This window comes from Oncorhynchus clarkii, chromosome 25 (genome assembly GCF_045791955.1).
Source record: "Oncorhynchus clarkii lewisi isolate Uvic-CL-2024 chromosome 25, UVic_Ocla_1.0, whole genome shotgun sequence".
NCBI classification, from domain to species: Eukaryota; Metazoa; Chordata; class Actinopteri; order Salmoniformes; family Salmonidae; genus Oncorhynchus; species Oncorhynchus clarkii.
The window spans coordinates 11727896-11752895 of NC_092171.1; the positions used below are offsets into that span (position 1 = coordinate 11727896).

Consider the following 25000-nt stretch of genomic DNA (forward strand, 5'->3'; position numbering starts at 1 on the left):
ATACTCCAACATCTATTCCCCACAACAATGCTCCAAAATCTATTCTCCACAGCAATGCTCCAACATCTATTCCCCACAACAATGCTCCAACATCTATTCCCCACAGCAATGCTCCAACATCTATTCCCCACAACAATGCTCCAAAATCTATTCCCCACAACAATGCTCCAACATCTATTCCCCACAGCAATACTCCAACATCTATTCCCCACAACAATGCTCCAAAATCTATTCTCCACAGCAATGCTCCAACATCTATTCCCCACAGCAATGCTCCAACATCTATTCCCCACAGCAATGCTCCAGCATCTATTCCCCACAACAATGCTCCAAAATCTATTCCCACAGCAATGCTCCAACATCTATTCCCCACAGCAATGCTCCAACATCTATTCCCCACAATAATGCTCCAAAATCTATTCCCCACAACAATGCTCCAACTATTCCCCACAGCAATACTCCAACATCTATTCCCCACAACAATGCTCCAAAATCTATTCTCCACAGCAATGCTCCAACATCTATTCCCCACAGCAATGCTCCAACATCTATTCCCCACAGCAATGCTCCAGCATCTATTCCCCACAACAATGCTCCAAAATCTATTCCCCACAGCAATGCTCCAACATCTATTCCCCACAGCAATGCTCCAACATCTATTCCCCACAATAATGCTCCAAAATCTATTCCCCACAGCAATGCTCCAACATCTATTCCCCACAGCAATGCTCCAACATCTATTCCCCACAACAATGCTCCAACATCTATTCCCCACAACAATGCTCCAACATCTATTCCCCACAGCAATGCTCCAACATCTATTCCCCACAACAATGCTCCAACATGTAGTGGAAAGCCTTCCCAGAAGAGTGGAGGATGTTATAGCAGTAAAGGGTGACCAACTCCATATTAATGCCAATGATTAATGTCCACATACTTTTGGTCATGTTGTGTATGTTAACTTTAAGTCACTTTGGATAAAGCCGTCTTCCAAAAAGGACAATTTCTATGTCCCAGTGGAACTCATGTATCAACATTTACATAGAAACATGTATATTTGCCATTATGAATAAGGCGTACACAAGGCCTGGCTGAGGTGTATTGTTCATTTTGTGCATAAATTCAAACTGCTCACGATTGATAAATGAGACCTATTGAGTGTTGGTTTGTCCAGTAGAGTTTCAGCTAAAGTTTGGGCCAAATAGGAGTGAGGATCATCCTTACTGAGGTCTACACACGTCTTAGTTGCATAGTAAGGTAGTGTAGTGAGCGGTTGTGGTCCATCTGCATTCAAGGCTCTAAATGCACAATTGCAAAAAATTGTCTCAATTTATTTTATTTTTTTTACCCTTCAAGTGCCAACTAAAGCGGCGTGTGTTGCCCTCCGTAACGGCTTTTGTTTCTCACCACAAAAAAGTTAGCGGATGACAAGGTGCTGCGTGCCCTGAAATTATGGCCTGTTTATGCATATTTATTTCCCTGACAGTTTAATTATTTTGCCCCATTGGATGGAGCACATAAAAACTCCCCCATCCCCCGATTGTAATTAGTATTCCCGGGAAATTATAACGGAGTTGTTTCGAATGCTGTCATTTTCAGGGGCCGTGTTGGAATTATGTCTCAATCAGTACAAGCTGAAATAATTACTTGTATACTTCTAACTACCCACATTTACCAAATGGCGTGCAATTTACAGCCATCAAGTCCTGCAAAGCAATCATTGGGCCAACTATAAATTCCTAGCAGTCCAACAGATGGATCGTGTTGCTGTGTTATTGTCAAGTCTATCTTTCTGTATTGGGGTGAGGGTGGGCAGTGTGTGTGTGTGTGTGTGTGTGCTGTTACAGTGACATCCCAATGCTGAGATACACCCACCCCCCACCCTAACTGCCAGAGACCCCCCAGACAGAGGAAGCGACCAGTTTAAGTGACTATTCCCACACACACCATTAAACAGACTCAACATGGGCACAGGGGTGAACACAGATACAAGCACACACATTGTCCTTTCAGTGATTACTCACACATATCATTAGACAGTGGTGGAGGAATCTGTTTATTGTTGATGTATCTGTCTAGGCCTTTCCACTCTGCTCTCACCAACTCTCCATGTGTTAATCTATACTGCTGTTTGTAGTTACAGGTTCATATACTGAAAAGCAATGATGTGGTGGGATATACAGTATATCAGATTACTACTGCGATAAAATCACAATCTGTCCCGTTCTTAGGGATATTTTGCTTTATATAACTTGAATATGGGTCATATTTAAGCCTGTCAGGGCTGGAAGGAAATGACTGCCCTGGTTACAAAGCTGCTATAGTCTGAAGAGGTAAATAACAGCTTGTTGTTCTCTGGTAAGTATCTGACATGGCCTTAGTGATCCAGGCCCCTTGGCCTCCTCTCTCTGCCTGCCTGCCCCTCTCCCTCCCTGGATACAAGAGTCACCATGCTCCCCTTGGTCTCTGGAGCAACGGGGTACAGGGGGATACAGGGGGAGACAGTGTATTGGTAAAGGAACGAAGACCCACCAACAAAGACAGTGGTAGGAAAAGAAGAACTAATATACCCACACACAGGAAGTCACGCAGGCACAGACACACACACAGGGAGTCATGCAGGCACAGACACACACACGGGGAGTCATGCAGGCACAGACACACACACAGGGAGTCGTGCAGGCACAGACACACACACAGGGAGTCATGCAGGCACAGACACACACACAGGGAGTCATACAGGCACAGACACACACATTCCTGGCAAATCAAACACACAAACACACCACGCAGCAGCCAAACCCATTCATTTGATGTAACTACATAAACTTCCTTTTCTGTTGTCCTTGAGAACCTCTCGACTGATCCTCTCTTATTACTGTAGGCTCCTTCCCCTCCCTCCCTCCCTCCCTCCCTCTCTGCTTCCTCCAATCTTTATTATTAGTGGAATTATTCACTTGGCTTGTGCGGCAGGTGAATAAATTGTGCGTTGGGCTGTGTGTGTGCGCGCGCGCGTGTGTGTGTGTGTGCGTGCGTGCGTGTGTTTTCTTTCTCTGGCATACATTTGTGTTGCATTAACAGAGAGAAGAGCTGGGGCCTAATCCCTCTGGGATAGGCCACTCATGTTCTGTTTCAAACCAACATAATTACAGGCAGCGTATCCACTCACCTATTGGACTCCTTTACAAACCCAGCACCCCAGCAGAGACACAGACAACATAATTACTTCTCTTTTCTCATTTATGGGATGGAAAATTTGCTATCCATCATGAGAGGGAGAGGAGAAGAGGGGTAGGTGTGTATGAGGGGCAAGGAAATTGTATTATTTTCAAATGAGATGATGGAATGGGATGTGGTGTGTGTCTGAGTATACCTGGCCAGGTATTGAACTTGTGTCACCTGCTTTACATTAGACTGTGTTAGCCCCCTGAGCTAAAGCCTCAAACACATTGTTGGAGAACTTAAACTAGTTCCATCTCTCTCTGAAGAACTCTGCGTTTGACTGACCAGATTGTCATGGTAAGTCAATGAATTATTTTGGATCATTTTCAAGAGTTTACACCTGAGCCATTAACATTGCCAGTGGCGATATTCCCAAACATATTGTAACACATGTTTGATTTTGGGGAATTACTTTTGTTCCTTCCATTGGTATATTTTCACACATCTTTGAATGTAAGGCTTTTTAGAAGGCCTTTTGATCCTCCCAGGAGAGAATAATTAGAGTAAATAACAAAACACACAAACACACACGTTTATTTCCCCCATATGGTATTTTCTTTACATGCTGGAACAGTAGAGTTGAGTTGCCTTGTGTAGCTAGCTATACTATGCTGTGAACAAAAATATACTGTACATCCATTATGAATCATGAACACAGTACAGAGGCTCTTGTTCCCTGTGTGTTACCTCAGGAGCCCTCTGCCAGCTGCACACAGGTGATAAAGTCAGGTTAGAGGTGGACTGGTGAAGGTCCAAGGTCTCGTTCTCTTGCGTTGCTCTCTGTATCTTTCTCTCTGTGTATCTCTCTCTCTGTGTATCTCTCTCTCTCTTTGTATCTCTCTCTCTCTCTCTCTCTCTCTCTCTCTCTGTATCTCTCTCTGTGTATCTCTCTCTCTGTATCTCTCTCTCTCTCTCTTTCTCTGTCTCGGTCTATTTGTCTGAGGCATCAAGCACTGGGAGCTCTGAGGCCCCTGGCTGTGGGTGTGTTGTCTACGTGTCCGTTTGTGTGTGTGTTAGTGTGTGTGTGTCAGGTTAGAAAGTCCCGTAGAAGTGATGGTGTCTTTCCACGGCCCAATGGTTTGCCATGTTCAGAGCACACACACACACACACACACACGCACACGCACACACCATCCCAAAAGGCTAGACTGAAATTATTGAGATTCTTTCCCCACGCCTGAGGAGCTGTGTGTACACTAGTGCTAGTCTGGACTGAAACACACACACACACACACACACACACACACACACACACACACACACACACACACACACACACACACACACACACGATGATGACAGAATTCATTGTAATTCAATCTTCTGTTTTTAACTTTGTGATGAGTTCAGTGTCAATTCTGAACAGAACAGACTGGCTCTATTTGAACAAACCTAACACAATGGTCAGTCTAAGCGCAGGCGGTAGTGCTATAGGTTCAGGGGGGCATTGGGGCGAAAGGGCTGAGTTTGAGGAATAAACAAGTTGTGGGTGTGTCGAGGCTTGGCCCCTCACTGGCCAATCAGAACGTGCTCCACAGCTAAATATGTGGGTGCTTCAAGTTGTGTATTTACGGTCTTTTATGTATTGCCTTGGAATCAACTCCAATTCCAATGTTAGTCCGTTTTCGTTTGTTGAATGACTTACAGAAACGAAGTAGCAAAATGTAGACCTATCTTAGCTAAATATATTAACTTGAACCCATTTGCAGTCCACATTGTTCTCAGTAATTGCAATGCTTCAATAGCATTTACACTGATATAGGGGCTAGGCCTACTGTAAATTGCATTATGGCTGAGCATGGACATGACAAATATTGTCAGTAAGCAAGATGAAATCAATTCTTGATAAGGCCCTAAACATTTTTTTGTAAAGAATTTTAATCAAATTCTAAACAAAACGAAACAGCAACATAGAAAAATAAATAGGCTGTGGCACAGTTACAGGAACCATCATTTCTCCCGTGGGCATGTAGAATCATAACATCCCTGACTATGGAGGGTTTTAAGCACATCCAAACGTTTCACTGTAGCTGGACAGTAGAAAGGGAGAATGTCCACTACTCACTGTTATACTGCTCCCAAATAGGCCTGTATTTGAGGAACATATGCAGAACCTTCTTACAGATCAGATCGCATTCACACGTCTCCAGAAGTTGCATTGCAAGCGCCCCACGGACGTTGTCACCATAATACCAGGAAGGTGAACCATTATAATACGTTTGGTTGTAATAACATTTGATGAAAAACAGGCAAGAATAAATACAAGAATAACTACATGTAAAAATGTAATGATATCATAAAATCATTGCTGTTGAACCAGCCTTCGTTGCGGTAGGGCTAAGGGAGTGCTTGGGTTTTGAACATGTGAAACAGAAAACGAGCCATACGAGGTTCACCGGGTATTCACCGAGGTTCTCGTCTCCCGTTTCACGGTCAGCATGATGGGCATCCTGCACGGCTGAAATGATGTGGGCCTGCCTACAATCAATAGATTAAAAAAATGGACTGTCAGCTCACTGTTTTACTCCTCTCAAACTTGATATTTTAATAAAGCTTTGGTGATTAAGATGTATTTCCAAGCGGTTTCAGGAGCCAAACCCTTTATTGACAGCCTTGACTTTTTTTGCGACCGCATTGGGCAGACAAAAAAAAAAAAAGGTATTAATTGAGAGGATGAATGCTTGTTTTTTTTTAATCAAATTTAACAAAATTGGAAAAACGTTTGTTTTTTATCTTTCAAAATACGAAGTACACAGGCACCAAAACCACATGATCCATGTGCGTATGGGCAGTGCCCAAATTCATGTCATAATCAACTGCTTTACCGCTAAGAACAGCTTTTGTTTGGCCTTAAATATCTCCATCTGCGCTGCCTGAAATTAACACTTTGGATCATGTTATAAGGACACCTCAAATATTTCCACCCCTCCCATCTGAGCGCAAGCGAGCTGATATAAGACAGGTAAATTGCAGAACAAGGCGTTATGGCTGAGAAATGCCCGTGCGGCAGTTTCTACGTGACGAAATTGCAAACTGTGTTTAAGACTAGCGCCGCCTTAGAGTCTCGGAATAGAATAGAATACAATAAAATAGATTGGAGAAGCATATCATTCTATAGGGAGATGATCAGTGGAAGGCAGCGCTGACCCACCCCTGCACCACGCCTGTCCAATTGTGATGGGGTCACGTCCACTTCTCCAGCCTGCCCCGCTGCCCTGGCCGTTCACTTTTGATGAGGTCAGCAGGCGCAGCTCACCGTCCCGCCCAACGCTCTACTTCTGTCCTGTCCTCTTTTGATGAGGTCACAAGGGATGGACAGGGAGATAGGAGGTCAACAAGGCCTCAGGGCTAACACTCGCTTGTGTGTGTGTGTTTGTGTGTGTGTGTGTGTGTGTGTGTGTGTGTGTGTCTGTGTGTCCTAGCCAGTTGTCATTGGTATGTATAAACACACACAGTCCATTGACCATTGGGTATGTGGTAATTCAGAGATAACACACACACACACTTCAGCATCAGGCTAGTTTTCCTTCAGCTAGAGCTTGGGAACAGTTATGATCGGCCAACGTCCCTGCTTTTTCAGGCCTCACACACACACATACAGACACACATACACACACACACAGACACACACACCTATCTGTGCAGGGCAGTGAGAATCCCTCTGACCTCCACGTGTTGTCAGAAGGACGTTCCTTAGACTTCGATCACATGCCCCAGTGTCCCACTTACAGATTCACACACATATTATCGTGTGTGTGTGTGTGTGTTTGAGCCCTCCACCAAAGGTTACTGATGGCGGTGACAGGCTCCAGAAAGCCCCCCTAAACCCAGCAGATTTACCCAGCAGCTGCTGCTCCGGCCTGGGCCTTGCTGTCCTCTCACATCCCCCTCTCTCTCTGGAGCTCATCAGGTGGACGCACACACCACCACCCATACATCCACACACACACACACACACACACACACACACACACACACACACACACACACACACACACACACACACACACACACACACACACACACACACACACACACACACACACACACATACATACACACATACACACACCAGATGGGCCAGGGGCCCTCGTCGTCGACCCGACCCAATCAGGGGAGGACATAGACAGATGGAAAGTTGGCACCAGGTCCTTAGGAGGCGTGGGAAAGGAAAGGTGTGTGGAGAGATGCCTGCCTGTGGATACAATATGACACCCAGAGAGACAGGAGGAGATTCACTTTAGCTTTTAGGATTTGTCACCTCTCTGCTAAGCCTTGCTTGAAGTGCCCATAGAGTAGACTACGGTAGATATACTGTACATTTGTTGGTTAAGGGCGTATAAGGAAGCATTTCCCTGTAAGGTCTACCTACACCTGTCGTATTCGACGCTTCTGACAAATTCACATGTCTTTGATTTGAATTGAATTGATTTGACATGTCTGGTTCACCTCACGTTGGTGTACGTACATTCAGTTATTAACTGTTCATTGATTGTAATCATCTAATCACTGTGCACATTTGTTCATGCTCTGAAACAAGTATATTGCTTTCTAGAAGTGCTCCCTTTTAACAGAAACATAATCAGCTGTCAACCATTTCCTCAAGGGTCTGATAGCGGTGACAGGTTGGGAGATGACAGGGTGGGAGGTGACAGGGTGGGAGGTGACAGGGTGGGAGGTGGCAGGGTGGGAGGTGACAGGGTGGGAGGTGGCAGGGTGGGAGGTGACAGGTTGGGAGGTGGCAGGGTGGGAGGTGGCAGGGTGGGAGGTGACAGGGTGGGAGGTGACAGGGTGGGAGGTGGCAGGGTGGGAGGTAACAGGGTGGGAGGTGGCAGGGTGGGAGGTGACAGGTTGGGAGGTGGCAGGGTGGGAGGTGGCAGGGTGGGAGGTGACAGGGTGGGAGGTGGCAGGGTGGGAGGTGACAGGGTGGGAGGTGGCAGGGTGGAAGGTGACAGGATGGGAGATGGCAGGGTGGGAGGTGGCAGGGTGGGAGGTGACAGGGTGGGAGGTGACAGGTTGGGAGGTGGCAGGGTGGGAGGTGGCAGGGTGGGAGGTGACAGGGTGGGAGGTGGCAGGGTGGGAGGTGGCAGGGTGGGAGGTGACAGGGTGGGAGGTGACAGGGTGGGAGGTGGCAGGGTGGGAGGTGGCAGGGTGGGAGGTGACTTCATGTTAGAACAAAGCGTCCTTGAGAGTTTGAGGTTTCTGTGTTAAAAACATATTTGCACAGGCTTATCAGCAGGTTTGGTAAAATGCATTATGTGTGGGGGGGGGGGACAAAGCATTCGTGTACCCATTAGTACTGTACAACCATTCTACCGTGTCTTTAGGAATACTAGATGATGATCATGTTAGGTCCAAAGAAGTTATAGTAATGTTATAGGTATATTTACTCTGTACTTAAATGCCATTGGTCAATTACAAATTAATCAGACGTCATGAGTAGATTTTTACCTCAATCAAATACAATGTATTTATTCGTCAGACGCGCCGAATACAACCGCCGAGCGAGAAAGAGAGCAGTATAACTGATATCAGGTCAGTGAAGTCCTAATTACAGAGAGAGATAAGACTCGGTTCCATTCCAACTACAAATACCTGACTAAAAGGTGCCTTAATGCCCTAAAGCGTATCACATATCAGCAGCAGTCAATAAATCCCTCTGTGCGTGTGTGTGTGTGTGTGTGCATGTTTGTGTGTGCGCGCGCGTGTACACAGTACTTTGTTGAAACACCTTTGTAGGCGATTACTGCCTCAAGTCTTCTTGGATATGATGCTACAAGCTTGGGTGGTGGTGTGTGTGGTGTGTGTATGGGTGGTGGTGTGTGTGGTGTGTGTATGGGTGGTGGTGTATGCGTCCACACACCTGTATTTGGGGAGTTTCTCCCATTCCACTCCGCAGATCCTCTCAGGCTCTGTCTGGATGGATGGGGAGCGCTGCTGCAAAGCTATTTTCAGGTCTCTCAAGAGATGTTCGATTGGGTTCAAGTCCGGGCTCTGGTTGGGCTTGTCCCGAAGCCACTCCTGCATTGTCGTGGCTGTGTGCTTAGGGCCATTGTCCTGTTGGAAGGTGAACCTTAGCCCCAGCCTGAGGTCCTGAGCGCTGTGGAGCAGGTTTTCATTAAGGATCTCTCTATACTTTGCTACATTCCTCTTTCCCTCGATCCTGACTACTGTCCCAGTCCCTGCCACTGAAAAACATCCCCACAGCATGATGCTGCCAACACCACGCTTCACCATAGGGACGGTGCCAGGTTTCCTCCAGACGTGACGCTTGGTATTCAGGTCAAAGAGTTCAATCTTTGTTTCATCAGACCAAAGAATCTTGTTTCTCATGGTCTGCGAGTCCTTTAGGTGCTTTTGGGGGTATGTCATGTTTCTTTTACTGAGGAGTGGCTTATTTCTGGCCACTCTACCATAAAGGCCTGATTGGTGGAGTGCTGCAGAGATGGTTGTACAACCAATCAAGTTGTAAAAACATCTCAATGATGATCAATGGAAACCGGATGCACCTGAGCTCAATTTCGAGGCTCATAGCAAAGGCTTTGTGTACTTATGTAAATAAGGTATTTAAGTTTTTTATGTTTAGGAAAAAAATTATATTTGATCCATTTTAGAATAATGCTGTAACGTAACAAAATGTGGAAAAAGTCAGGGGGTCTGAATACTTTCAGAAATCACTCTATTTTCTGAGAAGAGCATATTTTTTCTGCTTATACAATAATAAAGTTGTGCATTTCCGTTTGCTTTCCGTTGTAAAGAGCAAACTAATCCATTATAGCACATACAGTGCATTCAGAAAGTATTCACACCCCTACATTTTATTGTGTTACAGGCTGAATTCAAAATAAAGCAATTTCACCCATCTACACACAACTCCTCTTAATGACAAATTTAAAACATGTTTTTTTTGCAAATGTATTGAAAATTAAATTAAATATCTAATTGACTCAAGCACCCTTGAGTCAATACTTTGTAGATGCAACTTTGGCAGTGATTACAGCTTTGAATCTTTCTGGGTAAGTCTCTAAGAACTTTCCACACCTGGATTGTGCAACAATTGCCCAATATGATTTTTTCAAAATTCTTCAAGCTCTGTCAAATTGGTTGTTTATCATTGCTAGACAACCTTTTTTATCCTGAAAAACTCTCCAATCTTTAACAATTACAAGCACACCCATAACATGATTCGGCCACTACTTTGCTTGTGTGATAGTAATGTGTTGGATTTGCCCCAAACATAACACTTTGTATTCAGGCCAAAAAGTGAATTGCTTGTTGCGAACAGGATGTATGTTTTGGAATATTTGTATTCTGTACAGGCTTCCTTCTTTTCATTTAGGTTAGTATTGTGGAGTAACTACAATGGTGTTGATCCATCCTCAGTTTCCTCCTATCACAGCCATTCAACTCGGCAACTGTTTTAATGTCACCATGGGCCTCATGGAGAAATCCCTGAGCAGTTTCCTTCCTACCGGCAACTGAGTTAATAACTTCACCATGCTGAAATGGATATTCAATGTATGTTTTTTTTTTACCCATCTACCTATAGGCACCCTTGTTTTACGAGGCATTGGAAAACCTCCCTGGTCTTTGTAGTTGAATATGTGTTTGAAATTCACTGCTCGACTGAGGGACCATACAGATACAGTAATTGTATGTGTGGGGTACAGAGATGAGGTGGTCATAAAAAAAAAACATGTTCAACACTATTATTGCACACAGAGTGAGTCCACGCCACTTGTGTTGCTAGTTAATAGAGTTGAATAATTATTGGCTGAAGACATTTCAGCTTTAAACCTTTAATAAGTGTGTTAAATAAAAAGGGAAAACAGAATTCCACTTTGACATTATGGGGTACTGTGTGTAAGACAGTGACAGTAACATCTCAATTTATTCCATTTTAAATTCAGGTTGTAACACAACAAAATGTGGAAACAGTTAAGGGGTGCAAATACTTTCTGAAGGCCCTGTATATCTAGCTGTGATGTACAATTTGGCAGCCATATGACTTCTAAGTTCTCACTATCTATCGACTTAACCCTTGTATTATGTTAAAAAATGCAAGATGTGAAGGTCATTTTTTTTGTTCAATCATAATTCTCTCTCTCTCTCTCTCTCTCTCTCTATATATATATATATATATATATATATATATATATATATACATATACAAATTAGTACTGTTATTCCATTACATCGTGTTACTATTATTTAACTTTTCAGTTTGTGTCATTTGGAAATGTACATTGTTATGTTCCAGACATTGTTTTGCATATCTGTATATTCTGATTCTGTATTATACTGTATACACAGACTGTACTCCCTTTTCTACTTATCGTTTAGCTGTATTTTGATTTGTTTGCTATCTCCGTATTGTTTTATGCCCCAGTGTGTTGTCACTGTTATCTCGGCCCACTCTCTCTCACACACACACACACACACACACACACACACACACACACACACACACACACACACACACACACACACACACGTACATGTCCGCACGTACAGTGTCACACTCTCTTTTAGCAGTAAACAACCAAACAACTCACCTAGAAATGTAGTTTGTATCTAATAATATGTGTTCCGTCCGACTGTCTACCCTTTAATTTCCCCCAGTTACACACTGTCCACCTAGAGATATAATGATGTCTTTCTGTCTGACACACACACACACACACGCACACACACACACACACACACACACACACGCACACACACACACACACACACACACACACACACACACACACACACACACACACACACACACACACACACACACACACACACACACACACACACACACACACACACACACGCACACGCACACACACACACACACACACACACACACACACACACACACACACACACACAGAGAGAGAGACACGGTCTGTCCCGTGGGTCCTGCAGTGAGGTTGTTATATCAGGGCTAGGCAGGAGGGCTTTGAAATTGGCCCTTTCCTTCATGTGACAATTGTACCTGCTGCTAGGCCATTAGACCACTTACTGTAGCCCCTCGCTCTCTCACTCCCCACCTCCACCACCGCATGACATGGACACGGTGTTCGTGTCCGCGTGCATGAGACGGTTGGACAATCTGTCCGTCTGCTATCGGTAAAGCGGTGTTATAAGGACCTTTTGTACTTATTGTATTCACCAATTTTTTGGGTCATTTTTTCATATTTTTTTATTTAACATGTTATTTAACTAGGCAAGTCAGCTAAGAACAAATGGTTATTTCCTATGACAGCCTGCTGAAAGGCAGAAGTCCTCCTGCGGAGACGGGGGCAGGGATTAAATATAAAATACATTCAATAAAAATATAGGACAAAACACACATCACAACAAGAGAGACAACACAACACTACATAAAAAGACACCTTCTTGCAAAGGCACTTAAATTACGTTTGAAATTAACTTCATATTTCATGTTTCAAACGTACAAATGGATAGAATTTCAATGGAAATGCTCCTCTCTCTCTCCCCTGGCCACAGTACATTGGTGGGCTGAATGGTGGGCTGACCAGAGTCCATAGCGCCCTCTATCTATCCTATGGTGAACTGCAGCCTGCTCTCTGCACGGTGGCAAAAAGCTTTAAAGCTCAGACTGTGTGTTCCTTTGCTACCGGGAACCATTGTAAGTAACTCAGAACACACACACGCGCACACACACACCAAGCCGTCTGAGAGCTGACCTGAATGAACTTGCCCTCGCCTATTGACTGCTGTGATTGATGCCTGGTCAGCCCAGGTCTGATAATTCCTCTACAGATGTCAACAGCCTGCGACCACAGGGTCATCATCGTCTTTAACATTTCACACACACGCACGCACACACACTCACACGCGGTCAGTCACATGCACACTCTCTCACTCACACTCGCACGACATCAGCAGTCGACTGCTCGAATGTGTACAATAAGGCACCACCCTACATCCATACATACACTTATCCATGCTTTCCCTTCATTGTGATTATGCACTCGTGTAAGAGGGGTTGTGTGTGTGCTTGCATGAGTGCGTGTCACACAGACATGACTCCGAGGAGACAAAGGAGGACCTGTGTGACATTTGTGCAATGCTGCGTAGCTCTGTGTGTGTGTGTTTGAATGAGAGTGTGTGTAGCAGTTATTGACTCATATTGACAGAGTGGTTGGTGTGGTTGGCTAGTGCATATTTAAGACCCTCCGTATTCAGTTAGGCAGGAGAGGAGAGACTGAGAGGAGGGAAGGGGAGAGGAGACGGGAGACTGAGAGGAGAAGAGGGGAGGGGAGAGGAGAGACTGAGAGGAGGGGAGAGGAGAGACTGAGAGACTGAGAGGAGGGGAGAGGAGAGGAGAGACTGAGAGGAGAGGAGGGAAGGGGAGAGGAGAGACTGAGAGGAGAAGAGGAGAGGGGAGAGGAGATACTGAGAGGAGAGGAGGGGAGGGGAGAGGAGAGACTTAGAGGAGAGGAGGGGAGGGGAGAGGAGAGACTGAGAGGATAGGAGGGGAGGGGAGAGGAGAGACTGAGAGGAGAGGAGTGACGGGGAGAGGAGAGGGGAGACTGAGAGGAGGGAAGGGAAGGGGAGAGAAGAGACTGAGAGGAGAAGAGGGGAGGGGAGAGGAGAGACTGAAAGGAGAGGAGGGAAGGGGAGAGGGGAGTCTGAGAGGAGGGAAGGGAAGGGGAGGGGAGAGACTGAGAGGAGAGGAGGGGAGGGGAGAGGAGAGACAGAGAAGAGGAGGGGAGGGGAGGGGAGAGGAGAGACTGAGAGGAGAGGAGGGGAGGGGAGGGTAGAGGAGAGACTGGGAGGAGAAGAGGGGAGGGGAGAGGAGAGGAAAGACTGAGAGGAGAAGAGGGGAGGGGAGGGGAGAGACTGAGAGGAGAGGAGGGGAAGGGAGAGCAGAGGAGAGACTCAGAGGAGATGAGGGGAGGGGAGAGACTGAGAGGAGAGGAGGGGAAGGGAGAGCAGAGGAGAGACTCAGAGGATATGAGGGGAGGGGAAAGACTGAGAGGAGAGGAGGGGGGAGGAGAGAATGTGAGGAGGGGAGGGGAGAGACTGAGAGGAGACGAGGGGAGACGAGAGGAGAGACTGAGAGGAGAAGATGGGAGGAGAGACTGAGAGGAGAGGAGGGGAGATGAGAGGAGAGGAGAGACTGAGAGGAGAGGAGGGGTGATGAGAGGAGAGACTGAGAGGAGAGGAGGGGAGACGAGAGGAGAGACTGAGAGGAGAGGAGGGGAGATGAGAGGAGAGACAGAGGAGAGGCGGGGAGATGAGAGAAGAGACTGAGAGGAGAGGAGGGGAGACGAGAGGAGAGACTGATAGGAGAGGAGGGGAGACGAGAGGAGAGACTGAGAAGAGAGGAGGGAAGGGAAGGGGAGAGACTGAGAGGAGAGGAGGGGAGGGGAGAGGAGAGACTTAGAGGAGAGGAGGGGAGGGGAGAGGAGAGACTGAGAGGATAGGAGGGGAGGGGAGAGGAGAGACTGAGAGGAGAGGAGTGACGGGGAGAGGAGAGGGGAGACTGAGAGGAGGGAAGGGAAGGGGAGAGAAGAGACTGAGAGGAGAAGAGGGGAGGGGAGAGGAGAGACTGAAAGGAGAGGAGGGAAGGGGAGAGGGGAGTCTGAGAGGAGGGAAGGGAAGGGGAGGGGAGAGACTGAGAGGAGAGGAGGGGAGGGGAGAGGAGAGACAGAGAAGAGGAGGGGAGGGGAGGGGAGAGGAGAGACTGAGAGGAGAGGAGGGGAGGAGAGGGTAGAGGAGAGACTGGGAGGAGAAGAGGGGAGGGGAGAGGAGAGGAAAGACTGAGAGGAGAAGAGGGGAGGGGAGAGACTGAGAGGAGAGGAGGGGAAGGGAGAGCAGAGGAGAGACTCAGAGGATATGAGGGGAGGGGAAAGACTGAGAGGAGAGGAGGGGGGAGGAGAGACTGTGAGGAGGGGAGGGGAGAGACTGAGAGGAGACGAGGGGAGACGAGAGGAGAGACTGAGAGGAGAAGATGGGAGGAGAGACTGAGAGGAGAGGAGGGGAGATGAGAGGAGAGACTGAGAGGAGAGGAGGGGTGATGAGAGGAGAGACTGAGAGGAGAGGAGGGGAGACGAGAGGAGAGACTGAGAGGAGAGGAGGGGAGATGAGAGGAGAGACAGAGGAGAGGCGGGGAGATGAGAGAAGAGACTGAGAGGAGAGGAGGGGAGACGAGAGGAGAGACTGATAGGAGAGGAGGGGAGACGAGAGGAGAGACTGAGAAGAGAGGAGGGAAGGGAAGGGGAGAGACTGAGAGGAGAGGAGGGAAGGGAAGGGGAGAGACTGAGAGGAGAGGAGGGAAGGGAAGGGGAGAGACTGAGAGGAGAAGATGGGAGGAGAGACTGAGAGGAGAAGATGGGAGGAGAGACTGAGAGGAGAGGAGGGGAGACGAGAGTAGAGACTGAGAGGAGAGGAGGGGAGACGAGAGGAGAGACAGAGGAGAGGAGGGGAGACGAGAGGAGAGGAGGGGAGACGAGAGGAGAGACAGAGGAGAGGAGGGGAGACAAGAGGAGAGACTGAGAGGAGAAGATGGGAGGCGAGACTGAGAGGAGAAGATGGGAGGAGAGACTGAGAGGAGAGGAGGGGAGACGAGAGGAGAGACTAAATTATATTTCATCGTAATTCACACTGCTTACTACTCTGAACCTAAACATTTCCACATACCTCAGAAGCCCTAAAGGGGTCACTGTCAACAAGGAGAGACACGAACACAATCAATACATCTGGACCATCCACTTCCAACCCCCCCTCCCGGGAAGAGATCCCTGTGTACTCCAAAAAGTTACAAACCTAACACAACAAGTGGAATTTGACTTGATGTTGTATTTTTACATTCTCTATAACATTAGACAGAGAGACGTGCAGAGAACAGTACAGAGTTGCAGGAAGAGGTTGTGTATCTATGCCTCTAAATGTGTTTGTTTGTACTGGGATGTGTGTGGCCTGTTTGTTTGGTGTGTGTGTGTGTGTGTGTGTGTGTGTGTGTGTGTGTGTGTGTGTGTGTGTGTGTGTGTGTGTGTGTGTGTGTGTGTGTGTGTGTGTGTGTGTGTGTCCTGGGGGATTTGACTGAACACAGGTACGTTGTTTGTCTGTAGTCTAGCTGCACCGCGGCCGTGCTAGCATGTCTTCCTCCCATTTCCATTATAGATGCACCAATTAAAATACATTTCAAATGGCCCCGACACACACACACACACACACACACACACACACACACACACACACACACAGCACTCTGCTTTCACACACTCACAACGCACAGCTTTGAAACCCGTCTTTAGTATCTTTTAATCAATGCTCTGCTTTGCTGCTGCAGGGATTGAATGTCTGTATACCTTAAAAACAACAACATTCAATTTAAATGAATACATTAGAATGGCTTTTCCTAAATAGTGGTTGAAATTGAAATGATCACTCTCTTGTTTGGATTCGTTGGCTTAGTTTGGGACACAATTTGAGAGTCATTCATTTTAACATGAGTGTTTCTGTTACTTCGTTTTTCTATTTCGTTGAGCTCAATACTTTTTTTTGGGGGGGAAAGGGTGATTATTACGATAAGGTATCACAGCTTTCTATATTTTTCTAATTGTCTGATGGTTCAGCTGAACCCAGTGATGGTCATTATCAGCGGTAAGGCTGTGGAAACTAATTTTCCTAAAAACAGAAACTCCCACTAAACACACACACTGATGTGTGTGTTAGTGCAAGCAGTGTGTTAGTGTGTTAGTGTTCTCAAAGTATTTCAAAGGTTTTATGGTCCTATATTGTGGTGTTACTGCAGGTGAGGAGAGAGAGACACAGAGAGAGAGAGAGAGAGAGACAGAGAGAGAGATGGAGAGAGAGAGACAGAGAGACAGAGAGAGAGAGAGAAAGACAGGTGAGAGAGAGAGAGAGAGAGAGAGAGAGAGAGAGAGAGAGAGAGAGAGAGAGAGACAGACAGACAGACAGAGAGACAGACAGATAGAGAGAGAGAGAGAGAGAGAGACAGAGAGAGAGACATAGAGAGAGACAGAGAGAGAGAGAGAGAGAGAGACAGAGAGAGAGAGAGAGAGAGAGAGAGAGAGAGAGGGCCGTGCATCTCTGCTAAAGTATTTGTTTACAGCCAGGAGAAAGCTGCATTGATTCCAACTCATCTTTGTCGATGCATATAGACTGAAGGATACATCATAACAGAGGTACGCCTGGCCAGACGGGTGTGTGTACGTGTGTGTGTACGCGCGTGTGTGTGTGTATGTATGGTGTCATAGCCGTCGCAACTCACACCCCATAACGATTTCCTTACATGATCATGGTTTAATTAATAGAAGGATGAAGGGATGGCCCTCCTACGATGCCACAGTTACCTCTAGGCAAACAGCCGCTCGTTGTTGACGATCAATTAACACAGTGAGAAAATCGGGGAGGGAAATGTTGATTTTATACCACATCCATTTATTTGTTGAAATACAGTATTTATCTTTTATTAGAAAAGTATTAATAGAGGGTGAGATCCGGGACAGATCAGTCACTTGTTTTGTTCTGTGTGTGTGTGTGTGTGTCTGTGCTCAAATGCACACATGCACACACACACACCCTTCAAAGCGGGGCCACGGACCAGATTGGTTTGGGGAGAGTTTTTCTCTCTGTTCCTCCAAACCTGATAATCATAACACTTCCCTTTCATCTGTATGTCCCCCCTTTCCACCCCTCCACCCCTCCGCTCCTCTACCCCTCTACCCCTCCACCCCTCCGCTTCTCCACCCCTCCGCTCCTCCACCCCTCCACCCCTCCACCCCTCCGCTCCCTCCTCCTCTCATCCATCCAAGGGAGAGAGCGTATATGACACAGGACAGGGGGAGAGAGAGATTTTTATTTTTTAAGATAGGGAAATACACGTTTGACGAAATAGGGTTCACCCCCCCCCCCCCCCCCCTTAGTGTGTGTGGAGCACAGAGCCAGTCGGTCACTATTGACATCCGCTCCTCATCTGTGAAACACAATAGTTAGTGGAACACCGGCGCTCCGGGATTTTCCTAGCAGTGGGAATTGCGTCGTTCCGAGGCGCCGGGAATACAGTCCCTGCTGGGGTTGGAAGGCGGGGAGCCGCTGACATGCGCACGGAAAACAACCCGGACACAGCCAGAGCCGGGGAAACATGTCCCAAATCATTCTCAAATCGTTCCCAGATCATTTCTCAATCATTCCACAACAAAGACCGTCCAGAATCTCGGACTGGGAAATGTAATCCCTATTTTTACTGCTGAGCTGGTTTTAGGATTTTTCATTTCATTTTCCCTTTTGGATAGCGTGAAAGATACTGAAATTCAATTCCATTATGAAGCTAATTGATCCAACATAGCAGCATATCCACCTATTGCTTGAGTGAGGGCAAGCTTGAATTTTCAGCACGTACTTTACTGTGAAATGTTAAAATAACTTGAAAAATACATGTCCCTCTTTGATCTTTTCACCCTGTCTCACTCTGTCCGGCTCAAATATGCAGAAATCACAGCGTGAGCAAGCGCTGTTGGAACACATGACGGTCAGAGGAATATTTTAATTTGACTAATTTTCTCACTTTCAGACAGACGGGTAGAGTATTAGACAGCAATAGATAGACAGGGAGAAAGAAAGGACGAGAAGGAAAAGAAGAGAGGCTGTGAGAGAACGACAGACTTTTGCCAATAAACAGATGGAACGCTGTATATGCATGACAGGGCTTCATTCACAACGTTTGGTATCACCCTGGTCTGAGAGCCTTTCTCTCCACTGATGACAACTACCCTGAGAGACAGAGGGAGACAGAGAGAGAGAGAGAGAGAGAGAGAGAGAGAGAGAGAGAGAGAGAGAGAGAGAGAGAGACAGGCAGACAGACAGACAGACAGACAGAATGCACTGGTTCTTTAAATCCCACTCTCCTCACCTCTCTCTCGCTCTTCACCGCTCACTCTCGTTATTCCTCTGCCCCCTCCCTCTCTCCGTCCCTCTCTCTCTCTCTCTCTCTCTCTTTCTCTCTCTCTCTCTCTCTTTGTCTCTGCCCTCCACTCTCCACCTGCTCGGCTGCTCGCTCTCTCTCTCCGTGCGTGCAGACCGAGCCTTGCCTCTCTGCCATTGGCCGTCCGTCCACCAATGAGCAGCCCGGATGGGCCAGAGGGACTACATATGCAAAGCCTTGCTACATATTAATGAGCTCCAATCGTGGCTTTAAGTCCTTGATTAGAAGAGTGCTGGAGCTTTTGGTCCCAACTAGCTGGCTGCTGTGCCTATAGGCTTGTCACACGGAGGACCACTGTGCCTGATTGCAGTGCTCTGACAGGAACAGAGAGAGAGAGAGAGAGAGAGAGAGAGAGAGAGGAGAGAGAGAGAGAGAGATATCGGAGCGAGAGAGAAGAGAGAGAGGAGGACAGGAGAGGAGGAGGAGAGCAGAAAAAAACTTTGATTTATAGAGGAGGCTTTCTCACATTATGGTGGCAGTGTGCAGATGGATTCCATAGAGCTTTCCCTTCCTGAGTATTTCTCCCTACACTCTGAACAAGAGTAGGTAAATTTGACCTTTTTACTACTTCTTTCCTTACCTCTTGTCATTGTGAATGCCTTTGACTGTGTGTGTGTGCCTGTGTGTGTCTGTGTGTGCCGTGCTCGCGTTTGTCAGAGTAGGAGTGTGTGTGTGTGTGTTATTTCGAGTGATACTGCGGAGGTGGCCGGGTAGAATGTCAAGGTTGCTTTCCACTGTCAGGTAGTGTGTGAAAATGTGTCTGTTTGACTGTGTGTAACAGTGTAACAGTATGCGTCTGTCTACTGGTGCTGGGCTGCGGTACAGACAGGAGCTCTCACTCAGCGTGAGGAATTGAATTTCTGCCGTAGTAGGACACACACACTCTCTCTCACACACACACACACACACACACACACTCTGGCATGTCTATCCCAGCACAGAGAGCCGTACTACTTGATGATCCACTGTATAATAGAGCGTGTGTGCGTGGTGTGGGATGTTTAAGTCTTAGTTTATTCGGTGGGGTCAGTGTGTTCAGTGTGTGTGAGGGCTGTCCGTCAGCCAGCCGACAGAGTGAGAGGGGGCGCGGGGGGCGGCCAGGAGGGAGAGGGAACAGACAGAAGCGGCAGGGGGAGGAGGAGGAGGAGAAAGCGCTCTTAAATGCCAGGAGAGCTTGGATTTCAGACGGCCAGCACAGCATGTGGCCCTGCCGTGGCATCGGAGACAACAGTGCGCTGCGTCGCTCCGCACGGACACACCGTGCACACACACACACACACACACTGCTCCTTTAGCCAGCGCTTTGCTCTTTTTGGCTTGTGTTAAGGACAGCGTTAAAAATGCAGATTAACTGGCTGGTGGAGCAGCCAGGCGGAGGATCGTGTGTGTCGAGTGTTTTATGTAAATACAGAATCAGGGACCGGGAGCATCACTCCCGTACCTCTCTGTCTACAGACACACAACCCAGAGAACAGTGACCATCGCCAGAAGACCTTAAAATAAGGGTTTTTAGTTAAGCTGTCTACTCAATTACATTTCACAAATACATTTGAGGAGAGTTCCAGGTGACAGAATTACCTAAAGTGCGGCGTGTAAATTAAAGGGGAGTCCTAGTTTTGGGGAGAAAAAAATATTCCCCAAATCGCACGCTCCTCCCTCTGTTTGTTTAATACTTGGCCTTAAGCAAAGTGAGTAGAATGAAGAGAGAACAATAGAGCGATAGATAGGGTGACGAGAAGAGAGGAGAGCTGGACAAGTTGACTTTGTTTGAGTGTTTCTAAAGGAAACCATGGCACTCTTGACCCCTGCCCCACTGTGTCTGAACGCTGATAACGCTTCTAAAGTGGAGCCTCGCTTTCCAGCCTTCTTACAGACTATATACATACACACACACACGCGCACACACACACACACAAACACACACACACAGACAGACCGGAGGTTAATATAGAGAGAAAGAACGGCTAGATTGGTAATCTACATAGGAGAGAAATGAAAGGTCATGTTAATGCGAAGGTACACAACCCAACCACTCTACCTGCATGCCTACCGACGTTCTGTACGTGTGTGTTTGTGGGGTCGTGTTTGAACAGTGTGTGTGTTATAATGTGGATACGGGTGGGTGTAAAACCCTAGCTTTGGAATATACTTCTCGTCTTCGGAAACCTTGTGTAAAATGACCCAATTATTTATTTCTAAATGACGTATTTATGGATTTATTATATTTGAGAATTGTATTTGAGAGTATAGTGTATTTGAGCATTTGCAAGGAGTGTGTGAATTGCAGTGGTGTGACTGAGATATAGCTAGAGGAGCTTCGAAAGGGCGAAGGACGAGTAGTATGAAGGAGACCAGACGATTCAGGAGACAGTCTTTTTTCCTGTCTACAGCGATGGGCTTGAGCCTGGGTTTCCCCCCTGTCTCAATGCCATTAGTGATCCGGGGTTAGAGTCGCTTCACATACAGAAACACACCGTCCGAATCCCTCTCTTGGTCCCAGCTGTACCCAGGCTTTACTCAGAGTCATTACTCACCTCTCTCACCGCTCGCTCCCCGCTCACCTCCTACGTCGAAATTGACGAGTGGGATACTAATTGATATATTATGGATAATGATAATAATAATAACAACAAGTGCCATTTTGACGATTATCATAATTATATTCGCTTCATGCCTGAACATACATTTCATTTGCATGTCATTAAGGGTTTTCCCCTCTTAGTTAGTTGAATTTATTTAATGTGCTTGTTGTTGTTGTTTATTCCTAGAGGTCACGGGGATGTTGAAGGTAGATTGTTTGGATTGAAAGAACAGGGGAATGATTTAATAAAAGACTTGGGCCGATTCCTGAACCTACGAAGGTGTATTTTCACGGCTTGTGTGTTTTGCAGAACACTTTGGATATACCGTTAGATATCACTGTGTATCTATTTCGCAGATAAATGGTGGGAGCATGTGATTTTATTTTTTTTAAATTGCACATGGAAATGTTATTAAAAAAAAATGTCATTGGATGTATGCGGTATCTTATGCATGTTCTCGCTGCGCTATATAAAGGGTATGATTTTCAATGTTTGGAATGTGACTCATTTAAAAAAAAGGTGGTGTTATTTTAAGTATGTCTTTTCAATGTTTGGAATGTTGACTGATATGTTAAGCACACCCCATTCGTGCTAGAGAATGCAACATTTCCAAAAACACAACAGAACCGACAATGCGCCCGGTTCTTTTGTGTGTGTGCAACATTGCTTCGCTGTTCTGCCGATAGGACAGTCATATCAGATGTGATGATTCTTTTCCGATTTTATATTTAGGACATTTAAATAATATACATTCTAAGCACTTGCAAAATGGTATTTTGTTGGAGCTCCTTTCCTGATTTGGCGTTCTCCAGCACGAATGTGGTGTATTTAACAGATGTGTATTTTTTAGTAACAATTGAACCAAACTGAATATGCCTGTTTAGATTTTAGGGGGATTGGACTGGATTATACCGTCTATGCCCGTAATTAAATTGAAAACACAAGATTAATATTTGCATTTACAGTATAAAATAAATTCTCACTTTAGCTTTACAATTATAATAAAGTCTTCCACTAGAACACTAGAGTCCCTCCACTATAATAATAGGTCTATCATTTTTGAATGAACGGTTTCTAATGGAGAACTCTGTCCGTGCCTCAGAGACAGCCTGCTCCTTCTATAGATCCCACCACATTCTGATGTAACCAGCCAGCCCGAATAAAAGTTTTCTTCTTCTCCTGTCCGTCTCTCGTTCTGTTGTTCTCTGCGTAGAGGAGATGAAAGCACTGGAGGAAGGGATCAGGGGAATCGAAGGGAGATTGCGTAAATTAAATTCCTTTTAATCTCCTTATAAAATCATTTACTTAAATCATCTGTCAAATCATGTCAATATGTCCCCCACTGAGTGTGTGTGTGTGTGTGTGCATCTATTTGTGAATTTGTGCTCCGGTGATTGTGTATATGTGTGTGTGTGTGTGTGTGTGTGTGTGTGCTCATATGATTCTGTGTGTCTGTGGCTTATCCCCCTGCCCGATCAGGATGGTGTGTAAAGGTGTCATAGGGTGTGTTCTTTACGCATATGTGTTACCCCGTGGCCCCTGTCCCATTGTCTCCACAAACACACACACGGGGGCGGTGGCGGCCCCTGTTGTGCAGGGTGTGAGACATTCCGAGGGTAATTAACTGTGGTTTAAAGAGAGAGCCTCCTGAGCAGACCCGTTCACCCCTCAGAGACGGAGAGCAATACGTGTGTCTGTGGACGTGCACACACACACACACACACTTTAAAATTACATTTCACACACGTTGACATACACACACACACACACACGCACACACTCAGCTACTAATGTGAGCAGAAAGCCAAGGATAAAAGAGGAGGCCTTGATGATGTGATTGTAAATGTATTGGATTTATGTTCAATCCATCAGGGTGTGTGACTGGGGTGTGTGTGTGTGCGTGTCAACAAGATCTCACGGTTTGACCAATTTGACTTCAGATGCTGATGTCTGTCCACCTTTCCCCCGAACGTCAAATTTCAAAGTCGCTCCAAACGTCAAATTTGGAGGTGTTTTGGACACCCTGGGTTGCTCCGCTGCTGTCTCCGAATTCTGTGCCAGAGTTCACGCCCCACCGCCACCCCCGTCCACAACACCCTAGCAATACCCAAGCATACTTGATGGTAATATTGCTCACCGTTGCCCCTAGTGGCTGGATCGAAGGCATCTCCCGACGTCATGGATGGACGTCGTAATTCGAAGGTGGATCTTGAGCGACCTGGCTGGTTTCCTCATAAAAGCGCTGGCTGAAATAGCCTTCTGACGTACAACGCCAGCTGAGACACACACAAACGGCCGCGCCATTCCAGAGGTACGCGTCGCAATTAGCAATTACACCCCATGTCGCTGTCGCTACGGAGGCTGAACCCTTCCCACCTTTCAATTCAATTCCCCTCCACTACACTCACCCCCCCCCCTCCCTCTCTCTCTGTCTTTCTCTCTCTGTCTTTCTCTCTCTCTCCGTCCCTCCGCTTCTCTCGCCCCCGCCCCCCTCTCCCTCTCTCTCTGTCTCTCTGTCTTTCTCTCTCTCTCTGTCTTTCTCCCCCCCCCCCCCGCTATTCTCGCCCCCCCCCCCTCCCTCTCTCTCTGTCTTTCTCTCTCTGTCTTTCTCTCTCTCTCCGTCCCTCCGCTCCTCTCGCCCCCCTCCTTGTGGATTCCCCTCCTCCGTCATTCAAGTATCCCGTCGCTCCCTCTCTCTTTTTTATACATCTTCGTCTAGAAAAAGAGAGAGAGTGTGAATTGACAGGGGATCGTTTATCATGTCGTCTCCGTGATGCGTGTAGTTTTTTTCAGCACTAGGGAAAGTGGTCTTTCACCATATCATACCTCTATGGCCAAAGTAATGCTGCCATAATAACACAGATTCCAGAAGCCAAATACATTGTTATTCGTGTTTTGTCCTTCCTGTGTGGTTGGAGTAAAGGTGGTGGTTTGATGCAAATTCAGGCCACTGTAAACTATTTAGTAGGTCTGTCTAAGCGCAGGCCTGTGTGTGTGTGTGTGTGTGTGTGTGTGTGTGTGTGTGTGTGTGTGTGTGTGTGTGTGTGTGTGTGTGTGTGTGTGTGTGTGTGAGAGAGAGAGAGAAACAAGAGGGAGAGAGTTAAGTGCTAGGTCTGTTTTGCTTATCAAATAGGGCGGCCTGCTGCTGGTTTGCACTGCCAGGTCACCCGTATTCAACGTCCGTTTTTGTCTCAGGAAACTGACCACTAGGGGCAACCGT

The 25000-nt window shown here is 46.7% G+C and overlaps 1 protein-coding gene across 6 annotated transcripts in view; it reads left to right on the plus strand.

Annotated features, from left to right (window-relative positions):
- The window catches only part of LOC139383558 (estrogen-related receptor gamma a), a 187447-nt gene that overhangs the window by 72336 nt on the left and 90111 nt on the right, over nucleotides 1-25000 (plus strand). For 2 of the 6 annotated variants that reach the window (XM_071128142.1, XM_071128143.1), the window contains exon 1: nucleotides 19489-19740. The exons of 3 other annotated variants lie outside the window; for them this stretch is intronic. In XM_071128142.1, coding sequence (XP_070984243.1) covers nucleotides 19685-19740 — 56 coding nt within the window. In that variant the 5' untranslated portion in view covers nucleotides 19489-19684. Of the gene's footprint in view, nucleotides 1-19488; nucleotides 19745-25000 lie in introns of those variants that run through there. One more of the 6 variants, XM_071128146.1, reaches the window with a different exon arrangement.